The sequence below is a fragment of the Capricornis sumatraensis genome, chromosome 1 (genome assembly GCF_032405125.1).
Source record: "Capricornis sumatraensis isolate serow.1 chromosome 1, serow.2, whole genome shotgun sequence".
NCBI classification, from domain to species: Eukaryota; Metazoa; Chordata; class Mammalia; order Artiodactyla; family Bovidae; genus Capricornis; species Capricornis sumatraensis.
This window is the reverse complement of record NC_091069.1, coordinates 77,791,677-77,806,995: the sequence shown is the minus strand read 5'-3', so window position 1 is coordinate 77,806,995 and position 15,319 is coordinate 77,791,677. Positions and strand designations below refer to the sequence as shown.

At 49.4% G+C, this 15,319-nt stretch overlaps 1 protein-coding gene across 1 annotated transcript in view; it reads left to right on the top strand.

Annotated features, from left to right (window-relative positions):
- Positions 1 to 6,045, top strand: part of EPAS1 (endothelial PAS domain protein 1) — a 93,018-nt gene extending 86,973 nt beyond the window's left edge. The window contains exons 12-16 of the mRNA XM_068985803.1: positions 453 to 940; positions 1,956 to 2,082; positions 2,273 to 2,390; positions 2,601 to 2,774; positions 4,820 to 6,045. Of these exons, the coding sequence (XP_068841904.1) occupies positions 453 to 940; positions 1,956 to 2,082; positions 2,273 to 2,390; positions 2,601 to 2,774; positions 4,820 to 4,971 (1,059 nt within the window). The 3' untranslated portion in view covers positions 4,972 to 6,045. The remainder of the gene's footprint in view (positions 1 to 452; positions 941 to 1,955; positions 2,083 to 2,272; positions 2,391 to 2,600; positions 2,775 to 4,819) is intronic.
- The last annotated feature ends 9,274 nt before the right edge of the window (positions 6,046 to 15,319 follow it).

The following is a 15,319-nucleotide window of genomic DNA, read 5'->3' as shown; positions in this document are numbered from 1 at the left end:
GCTGCGTCTGCTTGTGAGGATTCGCTATGGTGCCCATACTGGGAACGTGGGGGCCACCGCTGAGTCCTTGTTGATCTGAATGAAAGTCCCACAGAGAGCACTGGGCCACGGTTACCCTACGAGCTGTCCACAGATACACCCTGGGCACGGGCGGGAGATGAGGACAAAGCTGCCCTTGGCCCCCAGGAGCCACCGTGCTCATCAGAGTAGGCAGGAATGAAGAGGTGGGGCCGACACCAGTGGGGTGTGTGGAAGAATGACTGAGTGGAAGGCTGGTAACGTGTGTCAGAAAACCTTCCACACTTTGAGGACACATGTGTGCTTTCCTCTCTGGGGCCCCCAGCTTCCAGGCTGTGCAGGAGGAATGCCTCGGGTGGGGGCGGGGGAACGAGGGACTACCATGAGGCAGCGCCCACTGCTGAGCTGCTTTGCCCCTGCTCTGTGTCTTCTAGACTGACTTTAATGAGCTGGACTTGGAGACCCTGGCGCCTTACATCCCCATGGACGGAGAGGACTTCCAGCTTAGCCCCATCTGCCCCGAGGACAGCCTCCTGCCGGAGACCCCCCGGTCGACCCCCCAGCACTGCTTCAGCACCATGTCAAACATCTTCCAGCCACTGGCTCCGACGGCCTCTCACAGCACCTTCCTCCTGGACAAGTATCAGCAGCAGCTGGAAAGCAAGACGGAGCCTGAGCAGCGGCGCGTGTCCTTCACCTTCTTTGACGGTGGCAGCAAGGTGTCCCTGCTGCAGTGCTGTGGCCCGACCTACACCCCTCTCTCCTCCATGGGAGGCATATCCAGCACACAGTGGCCCCCTGACCCGCCATTACAGCTGGGGCCCATGCAGTGGCCTGGCGAAGATCAGCACGCAGAGGCCTTGGGGACAGCGCCCCTGGGGACCCCCATTGCCACACCCCATCTCGCCACGTTCAAGAAGAGGTCAGTGACAGAGACGCTGGGCTGCTTCAGCTAAGGCTGTGCTGTATGGGGGAGGAGGTACAGACAGGTGCCCACTAGGGGCAGGTATGGGGCTCCAAAAGGCCCCTTGCCCCATCACCAGTTTCCATTCGACAGCGGTCCGATATGCTGCATAGCCCTTCTCTAAACTCTGAGAGCTTGGGCTTTAGGGGACTCGCCCTAAGATACGTGAGGCCTTGAGTGGGACATGTTTTATCAGAGCTGGAGGAGACCAAGAGAGGCCTGCAGACAGGAAAAGGGAAAGAAGTGGCTTGTCCTGGGCCCTGCATACCAGTGGCTTCCTGAACTACCCCTTCCTTTTCTTATTCAGAGTTCATGATCTGAGCCACAGACCACCCACACACACAACATGGAGGGACGTTTCCTCAGTTCAAGTGTGGAAGCCTAGTTGAGAAAAGTGAAAAGATGCCCCTGCCTTCCCCCCGACTTCGGTTGCCAGAGTCCAGCATCGCCCTCCCCATCCTGCCGCCTCCCAGCATCTGCCAGTATCCACCACCCCCCCAAGGCTCTTCCAACCCCTGGGAGCTTCCCTGGCTGTCCCATGGTTGGAATAGACTTCATGTTCCCAGGGCCCACTGGTTAGGCTTCCCTGAGGCCCTTGCCTTTTACAGGGCATCCTCCTTTGTCCCTGGTGGGGAGCAGTCCAAGCAGAGCAGGGGAGATGGGGCAGAAGTGGCCCTTGCAAAGACAGCTGTCACTGAGCTGGGCGGCCACAAACCAGGCCAGGACCAAAGGCCGCCAGGGGCCAGCCAGGCAGATGGACACGTGTGGAGGGAGGTGCAGACAGCTGAGCCATCAGTGTCTACCAGGCAGGGCACACTGAGGACAGGGAGAGCTCCAGCCCAGGCCCTCGCCCCCTCCTCCAGGACTCTTCCCTGGGGCTCCAGAGCCACCATTGTCAGGGTCCTCCTCCTGGGAGGACCCTGGGCACATGGCGCCCCAGACTCTCTCACGCCCACTCTCTCTGGCTTGGCAGGTCTGCCAAGGGCTTCGGGCCTCAGGGTCCGGATGTGATGAGCCCAGCCATGATTGCCCTCTCCAACAAGCTGAAGCTGAAGCGACAGCTGGAGTACGAGGAGCAAGCCTTCCAAGACCTGAGTGGGGTGAGCTGGCTCCTGGGGGCATTGCTACAGGTTCCCTCCACAGCCCTGGGGAAGGCTGGGTGGGAGCCGGGGCTGAATGTAGAGACCCAGGCTGACAGGGTCTCAGAACAAGCAGGGCCTGCCTCATCCCAGCGCAGTTTGGGACTGGGTTCTCTGGCCTCTCCCTCTATGTCTGCACTTCCACATGCAGGGGGATCCGCCAGGCAGCAGCACCTCACACTTGATGTGGAAAAGAATGAAGAGTCTCAGGGGTGGTGGGACCTGCTCTTTGATGCCGGACAAGCTGCCTAATGCAGACGTCCCTAACGGTGAGTGCAGTCCTGGGCCATGGCAGGCTGGGGTTGGGAGAGGGCATTTGCCGGTGGAGCCAGGGGCTTAGATCCGGGCCCACCCTGGTTCCTCTCTCCCTCACCACCTGAGGGTGACGTGGTCAGAAATCTCTGGGCTCCTCCCGTGGAGGAAGAGGGATGCTGGGGGTGTCACAGTCTGTCCCCTCACTCTGACATCGGCCTTTTCAGATGAGTTCATCCAGAATCCCGTGAGGGGTGGGAGCCAGCCCCTGAGACACTTACCACCACCACAGCCACCGTCTGCCACAAGCCCGGGGGAGCCCACCAAGAGTGGGTTCCCCCCCCAGTGTTATGCCCCCCAGTACCAGGACTACAGCCTACCAGCGGCTCACAAGATGTCAGGTGGGTGCACTCGGGAACAGGCGTGCTGTGCCAGGGCCCAGGGGTTGTGGGAGCCAGGGGATGGAGAAGGTGGCAGATCTTAGCACAAGGATGAGTTTGCTCATGCAAGGCAGCTGCCTTGAGAGGGGTGAGCCCTCCTCTCCCCAGGGGACCACAGCAGAGACTGGAAGGCCACCTGTCCACAGGGCTGTAGAAGGAGCCCTCCAGTGACTAGGTGACACCCAGGGCTATACCACTATAAGAGCCCCAGAGCCTAGGCCTTTTGCTCAGTTCTTCGTGTTACTGTAATGCCTGATGCAGTGACCTACTGGGGCATCACGCTGAGATGAGGACGCACTGCTGGGAGGATGGGCAGGCTTGCCCTTGGAGGGGATCCTGCTTTCTAGGAGGACTGGCCACCCGATGCCTGCCTCTTACCCACCTTAGTCTGTCAGCATCCTATGTAGTATGTTATCACAAAAAGGTTGCTATGTAAACAGGAATGTAATTCATACTTTGGGTGAAACATACCAAACTCCTGCCCTAAAAGAGAGTCATTTCCTCAGCACTATGGTTTGAGACAGACTGCTGTTCAGTGCTTCAGAGTCCAGGTTTTAGTCCTGGCCCAAGATAGTCCTGGGCTTCCATTCCAGCTTTGCTCCTTACCTACCTTAGGCTGGAGTAGTAGCCTGCACGTTTAATTTAGTGGCTTGCATGCAAAGCGTGGGCTTCCCTGGTGGTTTTGCGGGTAAAGAACCCACCTGCTAATGCAGGAGACTCGGGTCTGATCCATGGGTCAGGAAGATCCCCTGAAGAAAGGAATGTCAAACTATTCCAGTATTCTTGCCTGGGAAATCCCACGGACAGAGGAGCCTGGCGGGCTACAGTCCATGGGTTTGCAAAGACTTACCATGCCCGCACCTGTGCAAAGTGTATATGTTTGTGTATATGTTTGCATGAAGTGGTAGTTAGCATTATTATGCCTGCTGTGAACCCATGAGTTTCCGTGAATGGAAACTCATTCTTTTCAGGGGAAAATAATTTTTAATTTAGGTCAGTTCTGAAGATGAGTAAAAGAAGAGGGGATTAGAAAAGGATGATGAGCAAGTACCCCTTTCTACTGTGGGGCTGCAGACAGCCATGAGACACACCCAGTCCACAGGAAAGCAAGGATGAGTTGGGGAGGCAGGCATGGACCCTAGGTAGTGGCTGAGATGCGGGCTGAAGAAGAGAGGGCCCGGGGCTGAGATGCTTCATGTAAGTCAGGAAGGGAAGCAGGGACTCACATCACTGGGGCCAGTGAAGGGCTTCTGGGTCTGCCTCCAGGCACCCAGGCCCTCTCTTCCCTGGAAGTGGGAGGTGGGGACTGGGCTGGGAATGTCCCCTTATCTTCCTTCTCAGCAGGAGAGGAGCAGCCGAGGGTGAGGATCCTGAAAGTGGAAGTCAGGCCTTTGAAGGACCCGTGTGTGTGTGTGTGTGTGTACATGCATGTATGTATGTGTGCACATATGTATGTACGTGTCCATGTGCTTGTGGCACATGGGTATGATATGAGTGCATGTAAATGTGTGTGCAAGTGCGTACAGGCGCCAGCTGGTTCAGAATTCCATTTCTCTGCTCGGCCTTCCCTCCAGCTGCCAGTGCACAGGGGGCAGGGCTCAGTCGGTAACTCCGAGCCTTGCCCAGGCACTGCCTCATGCCTCCACCTCCCAGGCCAGGAAGCCTTCGTGGGAACCACCCACCCTCCCCATCCTCTGAACCCTTCCCCGTCCTATCTGCCTTGCACACTCTTGTCCCCGCCTTGGGTCTCAGCCTCTCAGCTGATGAGCGAGGCAGACGTGTATCTGCTGGGTCCCTGCTCCGAGCAGGGGGTAGGTCACTAGGGAAAGACAATGCTGAAGAGTGGAATGAGGGCTGCCCCACTGTGCCCCGGAGTCAGGAAAGCCGGAAGTGCCTCTTGCTCTGTGAACCCGCTGCATCCCTGCCAGCCTTTTAGAGAACAGACCCCACCCCCCACACACGGTTGATTCAGGGTTTTTAAACGACAGCACTCACTCTCTGTTCAGGCATGGCAAGCCGGCTGCTCGGACCCTCGTTTGAGCCCTACCTGCTGCCGGAATTGACCAGATATGACTGTGAGGTGAACGTTCCTGTTCCGGGAACCTCCACGCTCCTCCAAGGAGGGGATCTCCTCCAAGCCCTGGACCAGGCCACCTGAGCCAGGACCGCCACCGACAGGCACCCTTCCCACGCCGTCCCACCAGCTTCATGTTCTCCGTCTGTTTTTTGCAACTAGGTATTTCTAACACCACCACACTTTTTACAAGATACACTCACCTGGCAAACTTGTCCAGGTCACCGAGTAGTGGCCTTTTTCCGAAGATGCTCACTTTATTATCCATATTTTTAAAATATAATTGTTTTACCTGCTATGTTTTGCTCTGTCAATGGAAATGTTCTTAAATTTTATAAGAGTTTTCTTTCCCCAAATCCTAATTTATAATATTCACGGGTCTCTCTCACACACACACACAAACAATATTCATATTAACAAGTTTGGTGTACATTTGTTCTCCTTTCGGGAAAGCTTTGGCTTCATTTAACTAAAAAAAGATTTTGTTGTTGCCAAAGAGAAACAAAATAATCTTGCTTTCTAAGCTTGATTTTTGGCCTCGCTCAGCCCTTTCTTTTCTAAAACTAATCACTGTATTGTAAATTTCCATCTTTTTTTTTTTTTAAGCCACTTCTTTGCTCTAATTTTGATACGACTTTTGGGGGTGAAAAAAGAAATGAAATGTGAAGAGTAAACTCCATTGTGTGTGGTTATCTATGAAAGTTGCACAGTATGGCTTTTCTTAAACTGGTGTTTTTCCCCTGCATTTGGTGGATTTTTTAAAAATATTATTCAAAAGCATAACTGAGTTTTTTAAGAAAGAAAATTTATATCTGGGTTAAGTGTTTATCATATATATGGGTACTTTGTAATATCAGAAACGGAAATGGAATCCTGCTCACAAAATCACTTTAAAATCTTTTCTAAGCTGTTTGATCTTTTTCCTGATGTTGCTGACACTGCAGAATTGTACAGAACTCCCACGGGCCTGTACTAACCTTGCTCAAGGTCTCTCGCTGTTGGCTCTTTGCTTTCGGGACATGCCATAGGCGTGACAGATAAGCCAGAAAGTGGAATCATTAAGTGGGAGCATTGCGAGCTGTCTTCTCCTCGTGTTCTATATGGATTTTGTATGTATGTATGTATGTATTATTATTACTGCCGAGAGGCTCTGATGGCACGTCAGGGGTGGGGGTGGGATGATCTAAGGGAGGGGAAGTGCTTTAACTCTTAAGATTTTGTTGCCAGCCCTTCAAGTGCACTGAGCTATGCGACTCTAATGGTCTTTCATGTGGCACATCTGGATACTTCCAGAACTACCATGAGGTGGTTTAGATGGGAATTCATGACACAGTGCAGATTCAGAAACAGTACAGTGATCCAGTGCACGTCCAGCTCACCACCTTGGAGCCCATGGAGTTGAACCGGGGGTGGGGTGAAGGTGCAGAAAGGGGGCCCTTGGTTCTGACCAGCCTCATCCTCATGCCCCTTCCCCATGGGGCCAGGCCCTCAGATCACCCTACAATGTCAAGGTGCAGCAAGCAGACCTCCGGGGATGGCCCCTGGGCCTCCTTGAGGTCTGTCTGTTCCCAGAAGGGACGTATATAGGTAGGAAGCACTGAAAACAGTCTCCTAAAAGTGCCTTGTAATTCACCAGGTAAGAGGGACAATATCACTTGTTTTCAGAATACTAGCCACATGGAGGAGAAGGCAATGGCACCCCACTCCAGTACTCTTGCCTGGAAAATCCCATGGACGGAGGAGCCTGGTAGGCTGCAGTCCATGGGGTCGCTAAGAGTCAGACACGACTGAGCGACTTCACTTTCACTTTCATGCACTGGAGAAGGAAATGGCAACCCACTCCAGTGTTCTTGCCTGGAGAATCCCAGGGATGGTAGGCTGCCGTCTGTGGGGTTGCACAGAATCAGACACGACTAAGGTGACTTAGCAGCAGCAGCAGCCACATGGAACTTTTCCATCATGGGTACAATGACGAAGTTTCTAGAAACACGCAAAGCAAAGCCCAGCAAACCGAGAATCTGGTAAGGCTGGATGAACTTATTGCCCAAAACAAAAGTTAAGTTTCAAAAGAAAAATTACCTAGTCACTGTGTCGCCCAAATCATATTTGTGTTGCTCAAATTGTACTTTAGCACTGCAGCCCTGCCTCACGCACAGTGGGCGGCACAACCTGAAGGGCTACTGACGTGTAAGCGCTGGTGTTTGATTTTCTGTGTTTGCCTCAGCATTAAGGGCATTTTACCCTTGCAGTTTTACTAAAACACTGAAAAAATATTCCAAGCTTCATATTAACCTTATCTATCAACATAATGATTTTGTGAACATTATTATTTTGTCAAATTCCTACTGACAACGTTATTACTATATGGGAGCTTAACTTTATAAGGAAATGTATTTTGACACTGATATCTTATTAAAGTATTCTGATCCTACCACTGCTGGTGGCTCTTGTTTCTGGTGGATTGATCATGGGCTACACCAATATCAAGTGAACTATTGAGTAGTTTACAGAAAATGAACATGGGCACTGATCTTTGTGAGACAACTGACAGGAAGCTGGATGAAGGGAAAAAAGGCTATCATTAAACCTTTCCAACTGTCTAAGACCAGGAAGCCATGCTACATCATCCATATTTCTGCAGGTGGTGTTTTCTCTGCCACAGGCCCCTTTTTCTGTATTCTGGGAGGGCACCAAGAAAAGAAGTCATGGTCCCTGCCTTCAGAAAATTATGGGAAGCATTTTGAGAAATAAAAAAAAATTTTTAAATGCAGGTGGCTTAGGAGTAGGTGGCTTCCCTGCTAAAGAATCTGCCTGCAATGCAGGAGACCTGGGTTTGATCCCTGGGTCAAGAAGATCCCCTGGACAAGAAAATGATAATCCACTCTATTATTCCTGCCTGGAAAATCCCACAGAGGAGCCTGACAGGCTACAGTCAGCACACACACACTCATTTCAGTCGTGTCCGACTGTTTGCAACCCTGTGGACTGTAGCCCACCAGGCTCCTCTGTCCATGGGATTCTCCAGGCAAGAATACTGGAGTGGGTTGCCATTTCCTACTCCAAGGGAGCTTCCCGACCCAGGGATCTAACCTGCATCTCATGTCTCCTGCATTGGCAGGTGGGTTCTTTACTGTTATGGGGTCGCAGAGAGACACAACTGAGCGACTAACACTTAGGAGTAGGTGTGTGCCTACATGGCCAGGTGTGCAGGGGCAGCAGCCTGCAAGAATTAACAGTAGATCAGCCACTGGAGTTCCTCCTGACTCAACATACATTCTCTTCCAGGCATGCAAAACTCACCTTCCCAGAGCTTACCTTGCCTAACAGCCTCCAGATGAGAAGTCCCTCTTTTGAGGGGTGGGGACATGCAGACCCAAAGCTGAGGAGGGAGGCAGCCCCACTTGGTAAAGAAGGGCCAGCCCTGGCTCCCTGTGATCCGAGTAGGGCAGAATTTACCCTCTCCTGAAGCATGGTCTCTAATGAAGATTTCAAACTGGAGTTGAGGGGTGAAGTGTGGGTTTCACTAGAGGTACAGTGCAGGCCCATTTCCTTCACAACATACAAGATTCAACCCTCTGTAGCCCTGTTCTCCTCGGTCCCTGCTCACCCTCTGCTTTATGTAAAAAAGAACTTTTTATTCTTTTGGGCCACACTGCAAGACACATGGGATCTTAGTTTCCCAACCAGGGATTGAACCCATGCCTCCAGCACTGGAAGCACAGGATCTTTTTTTTTGGGGGGGGGGGGGGAGGGGGGCGGTTGCTGCAGGTTAACCAGGTTCTTCTTGTCTTGAGGCAGCGGTGTCCCCAGTAAGACAGCAGTTACTGGATGTACTAGTCCCAGATGGACTCAAGGTGCTAAAATACACCTGGCAATGACGTAGCCCAAACTTGTCATCTATTTTTTCAACCTCTTCATTCTAGAGATGAGAACACTGAGGCCCAGAGAGACAAAGGGGACTTGCCTTGTCACATGTGAGTGAACAGCAGGGCTGGGAGCAGAACCCAGGCCAGTGTCACAGGGACTGAGGCCAACTTCACCACATGCGAAAGGGACCACGTCCTTGCCCCATGACATCAGGTCTTAATTTCTCAGCCAGTGCACAGGCCCTTCCCACCCACAGCCCTTCTCTCTGCCATCTCACAGTCCCCAGCCTCTGTCTCCCCCGCAGGGCACTTTCAGTTCCTCTAAAATGATCACTATCACAGCATCACCCCATTTCTTCAAATTATTCCTTTGAGCTCAGTGGCCCTTGGAGGAACTGCTTGGCCTCTTTTTGACCTCAGTGAAAACTAAACCACCTCCTTCATTTCTAGACTGAAGCTTCCTTGGCCTCCCAGACCTCAGGAAAAAAGGGTTTTGAGGTACATCTCTACCCACACCCTACCACACACACAGCAGAGTTTTTTGTTGTTGTTTTTAATGATACTTAGTTGGTAAAGTCATGGTCTCTCCAAGAGTTTACCAGCTAGTAGAGGAAACCACCCTGGCTAACTCAGACTCCTGTGTGCCTGTGTATGAGGAAGCCCATGGCCCACATTTTCCCAGGCAGTCCTAGTCACAGACATCATGTCTCAATATCCTCCCCCCCAGTGTGCTTGTACACACTGAACCCCCATCTTGGGTTCAGAAAACAAGAATCTTATAGATACAAATGAGCCTTCAGTTGCTTTAGGGTGAACCCCCAGTCCTAGGGAAGTTCAGAGGAAGCCAGGACAGATCAGTGTGGACCTGAGAATTGGAGAATCCCCCCAATCAGACCTGGGAAGAAAGAGGATGCAGAGGAAGGTGGGGGATCATTCCAGGAGATGTGGATGGACAAGGGGGACAAAGGCACAAAGTCAGAATGAGCAGTACATGCAGGAAACCCTGGGAGCAGGTGGGACCAGGAACTGCGATGGAAGGAGGGTAGGAAGTGGGGGTGGGGGGCAGCCTGGCCACTCCCAGCACCGGTCTGGAGTCAGACGGACCTGGATTCCAATCCTGCCTCTGCTGCTTCTAGCCGAGTAACCTTGGGGAAGCCCCTTCATGTCCGAGAGCCTGTGTCTCCTTTCCTATGAAAGGAGTGTGGTGACAGTTCCTACCTTGTAGGGTGAGGCTGGAGATATGGATTCGGGTCTCGCCTGAAGGGTAACTGCACTTAAATCCCTGAGACTGGATGCACTATACCTAGGAGGTAAGAGCCCAGAGAAACAGTAGAGCCTTCAGATAGGGCCCTAACCACGGCAGTGCTGGCAGAAGTCCAGGAGGGGAGGAGACAGCAGGCAGGCGGGTGGAGTAGCAGCAGCCAGGAGAAAAAAAATAATAAGATTTCAGGGACTCCCTGGTGGCTCAGCAGTATAGAATCCATGTGTCAGTGCAGGAGACACAGGTTCAATCCCTGGTCCAAGAGGATCCCACATGCAGCGGAGCAACTAAGCCCGTATGCCACAACTACTGAACCCACGTACTGCAACTACAGAAGCCCGATCACCCTGGAAGCCCACGCTCCACAGCAAGAGAAGCCACCGCAGTAAGAAGCCAGCACCTTGCAGCTAGAGAGTAACCCGCACTCACCACAACTAGAGGAAAGCCCACACAGCAACAAAGACCCAGTACAGCCAAAAGTGAATTAATTAATTAAAAAAAAAAAACAGGATTCCAGTATTCCAAATGCCAAGAGAAGACAGTTTTTTTCAACAAGTAGGAATAGTTAACTGGGTTGCATACTTAACTGAAAGGTAAAATGAGAAGGAAAAACATGACTCTGGGGTTTGGCAATATGGAGATCATCGACCTTGACCTACTGTATAGCACAGTATTAATATACTAGGGAACTCTACCCAATATTCTGTGATAGCCTATATGAGAAAAGAATCTAAAAAAGGAATGGATATATGTAAATGTATAAAATGAATCACTTTGCTATACACTTGAAACTAACACAACATTGTAAATCAACTATACTCCAATAAAATTAAAGTATAAAAAATAAAATAGATAAACAAAGGCCTACTGTACAGCACAGAGAACTATTTTCAATACCCTTTGATAAACCATCATGGAAAAGAATATGAAAAAGAATGTATATATATATATATGTATAACTGAATACTTTGCTGTACAGCAGAAATTAGTACATTGTAAATCAACTATACATCAGTAAAATAAATTTTTTAAAAAATTTCCCTGTGAAGGGAAGCAGAGAAATGGAGTGGAGTTGGCAGAAGGGGTCAGGGGAAGTTTTTCTTAAATACTTAATGAACTTTTATTTTAGAATCATTTTAGATTTACAGAAAAATTGCAAGAATATTAGAGTTCCTGTACTGAGTTACCTCTGTCGCTAAATTTTCTATGGCACTTTTATTACAGCTAAGGAACCAATATTGGTATTATGTTTTTTATTATATAGAATCTGTATCTTATTAGACTTCTTTAGTTTTTACCTTTGATTCCTATTCCAGGATCCCATCCAAGAGACCACGTTATATCTAATTGCTGTGCGTCCTTCAGCTTCCCTAGACTGACAGTTTCATGGTGGTGGTGGTTTAGTCGCTAAGTCATGTCCAACTCTTGCGACCCCATGGGCTGTAGCCCACCAGGCTCCTCTGTCCATGAGATTTTCCAGGCAAGAATACTGGAGTGGATTGCCATTTCCTTCTCCAGGGGATCTTCCCAACCCAGGAATCCAACCCAGGTCTCCTGCATTACAGACAGATTCTTTACCAACTGAGCTATGAGGGAAGTCCTCATATGAGGACTCATATCAGCTTTGAGGGAAGCCAGTTTCATGGTCCATCGTAGGTCCATCATAAGTCCACAGTCCATTATTCAGACCTTCTGCGTTGTTGATGACCTTGACAGTTTCGAGGAGTGCTAGTGAGATATTCTTAGAGAATAGCATCCTTCATTTTGGATTTGTCTGATGCTTTTCTCATGGTTAGAGAGAGGTTGTGGGTTTGAGGGAGGAAGCCCACAAGGGTGCCATTGTCATCACCTCATATCAAGAGTAACATATTCTCAGTGTGACTTATCACTGTTGGTGTTAATCTCGATCACTCAGCTGAGATCACGTTTGTCGGAGTGCTCCACTGCAAAATTACTGATTTTTTAGGGGCAGTGTTTTAAAGATGAGTTATATTAGGGAATGTTTGTGTTGTGATGGCAGAAAGGAATGTTTCTAAGAGAGTGACTATTATGATAGACCATGAAAATGAAACTGTGTGAGAAGGGAAGAAAAAACATGAAGAGGTTGATGGCCAGTGAAAAACAATGCAGGCTCGGTGAATTAGAGGTCCTAATGAGGTCAAAGAGAGGTCAGAGTGAGGTGTAGAGAGAAGGGATCATGCAGATAGTCATTGTCAGAGGAGGGGAAACTTAAAATTGGGGCATCATATATACTTACACATGACCCAGTAGTACTGCTTCTAAGTATTTATCTTAAATGAAATTTTTAAATTCACACACACAAAAAAATCTGCCCACAAATATTTAGAGCAGTATTATTTGTATTTACCACAAACTGGAAACAACCGAAATGTCCTTCAACAGAAGTATGGATTTAAAAAAAAAAAAAAACTGTACTTCATTGATAGCATTGAATACCACTCAGTGATCAAAGTTAACACATTTGATTCAGGTAGCAACATGCATGAATTGCAAAAGTATCATGTTGAGTAAAAGAAGCCAGTTTCAAAAGATTCATTCTATGTAATTCCATTTATATGACATTCTGGAAAAGGCAAAAATATAGGAACAGAGAAGAGATCACTGGTTGCCAGGGGCTAAGGGTGGGAGAAGTCTGAATATAAAGTGAGAGCACAGGGATTCTTTGGAGTATTGGAACTGTTCCATATCCTGTCCATAGTGATCATTACAAGAATTCATGCATGTGCAAAAACCATAGAACTGTACATCAGAAAAAAAAATTTTACTGTATGTAAATTTCTTCTTAAAATAAAAGCAAAATTTGAGATTTCAGAGGCAGCTGAAATAACACAGCAGAGAAGGTCAGAGGAAGTAGGGAGACAGGATGTTGTCAGGGTCATGAGGTGGGTGTTACGGAGACTCTGCTCCTAAAGGTAAAGGGGAGACAGGCACTGAGAACTGAAGCCGCTGGAGGCCGAGGTTGACAGCTGTGAGAAGCAAGCGTCCAGTCACATGAGCAGAGGGAAAGGGAGGGGAAGGGGTTGTGGGAGGGGGACAGGGTTAGGATTAGCTGAGAGCCAGGCTCCAGTTCAAGAGGAAACTAATGATATGTTCAGAGAAGAAGTGGGACCCAGGTGGTGGTTAATGTCAGACAGAGCTGAGAGGAGCAGAGTGGGAGGGTGGGAGACGGGGAAAATGAAAGATGTGCAGAAACCCCAGGGACAAGAGCCTGGGGTGGCACGTAGCCTGGAAGCCTTGGTCGGCCACTGGTGACTGAGGTTCAGGGAGTGGGAGAGATTGTGTATCCTTCTGAGGCCTCTTGGAGAGTCATGCGGGCAGGCTGGGGGTCGACCCCTCCTGCAGCCTTGGGGAGGCACACAGCTTCTCCACCACGTCCATGGAGGTTTCTAGGCTCTACTTATCTCCTGCACCACCCAGGGACCATGATATGAGTGCATTTACTGAATGTTAAGGTGGGCTTGCTGCTTTCTAAGTCAGCTGTGAGGGTGCAGGGGGCAGCTCCCTCCCTCCCTGCCTGTTGGGACCTTGGCTTTGAACCCTGTGGGTGTGCCCAGCACTTGCAGGAACAAAGGAAGACAGTGCGGTCGGAGGACCCAGTGGCCTGAAACAAAGTGATGTTTTCCCGTCCTCATTAGCCTGGTGGAGGCGAGGGCAGCTGAGCATGAACATTGACATCATTTGGGGGCCTTGCTTAAAGGCCAAGGCAGGGCTCCAGCTAAAGATTCAAATCTGGACGAGAGCAATCAGACTGGGGCAGGCAGGTTGGCCAGGATGGGTGTGGGGAAGCCAGGACACGTGCGTCCACTCCTGCTGTGGCTTCGGACATGAAGTGGCTGCTGTGCTAACCAAGGTGGCCTCTGCCGTGGGGAGATTATGCCCACCATCCCACTCACCAAGGAGCTGCGGCTGAGGCACCAGCATTGCTGAGCTGATAGTTCTATGATAGCGTGAGCTAGATGCAACCCTAATAGATTCTGTCCCCCTCTAGGCACCGTACCCTAATAGAGATACACATAAACAAGAATTTGTTCAGAGGAGGACCACTGAAATAGTGATGGGGCTTGCAACCACAGCACAGCTGCCTGGAGAAGTTGGGACAGTTTGTCCTAGAGACTTTGAGAGAGCTCAGATGACTACCTTCAAGCATCTGGAGAAGAGTTTTTCTGCATGGCCCTCTAGTATCATTATTAAAGTATACACTTTATTCAAATTTCCTTGATTTTTACCTAATGTCCTTTTTTCCCCATCCAAGAAACGGCATTATATTTAATCATTGTATCTGCTTAGGCTCCCCTGGCCTGTGACAATTTCTCCAGCGGACTTATTTTTGATGACCTTGACAGTTCTGAGCAATACTGGTTTTTCAGCAATAGAGAACTAGGCCCGTAGATTCAGAAAAACAGCAGCTCAATGCAAGTATACTCAAGAGTAAACCTCACTCCTCTTATAATGTGTCAGCTTTTGTTTGCTCAGTATAACAGGAAGTACCATTTGCTTCGCTCACCCAAGAGAGCTATTTAGAGGATAACGCCATCTAAGGATATCTGGTGAAGATGAAGAAAACTCTTAATTTCACATCTTTGTTCAGGTCTGGCCATCAGATCACGAAGGTGGCGCATGAAACCTAGGACAGGCAGAGGGGGACCAGCACTGCACCTTAAGTCTTATCTTCTGTCTGTGCAGAAGGAAGTGCAAATTATGTTGAACTTCAATATTTAAAACATTTTTCTTCATATGGATTTATAGCGTATGGTCTCTTAAGAAGCACTGCTTCTCTTTGGGAGATACTGGGGAGTCACATCTGAAGTCAGTGACTAAAAACCACCGGAGTCGAAATTACCCTCAAGAACCCCTATGGAAACCAGCACCCCACCTCTGACCCAGCACAGCCCGTTTCCCCTCCAGGGTCAGTCGGAACAAGTGTGGTTTCTCTGGATGAGCACCAGATGAAATAGCTGGCTTCCAGCTCAGGGCCACGTTGTAAAAAAAAGACACATCTTTAAATGAAGCGCACACTTTGAGAAGGGTGTAGAGACAGACTCCTTGAGGAAACATCCAATCCACAGCTCCCTCCTCACCCTATCCTAGGGGCACATGGTCATTTCTTGGGATTGGTCAGTGGGCATAGTTACCCACCTTCGGGGGCAGATTCAGAGTTTGAGAGACCTGTTAATTGTAGGTAACCTTGACATATGATAAAAATGACACTTTATCTTTGTGGTTCTTTCTCTCAAAAATTTACAGCACCAATCTAATCACATGGGAACATCAGACAAATTGAGGG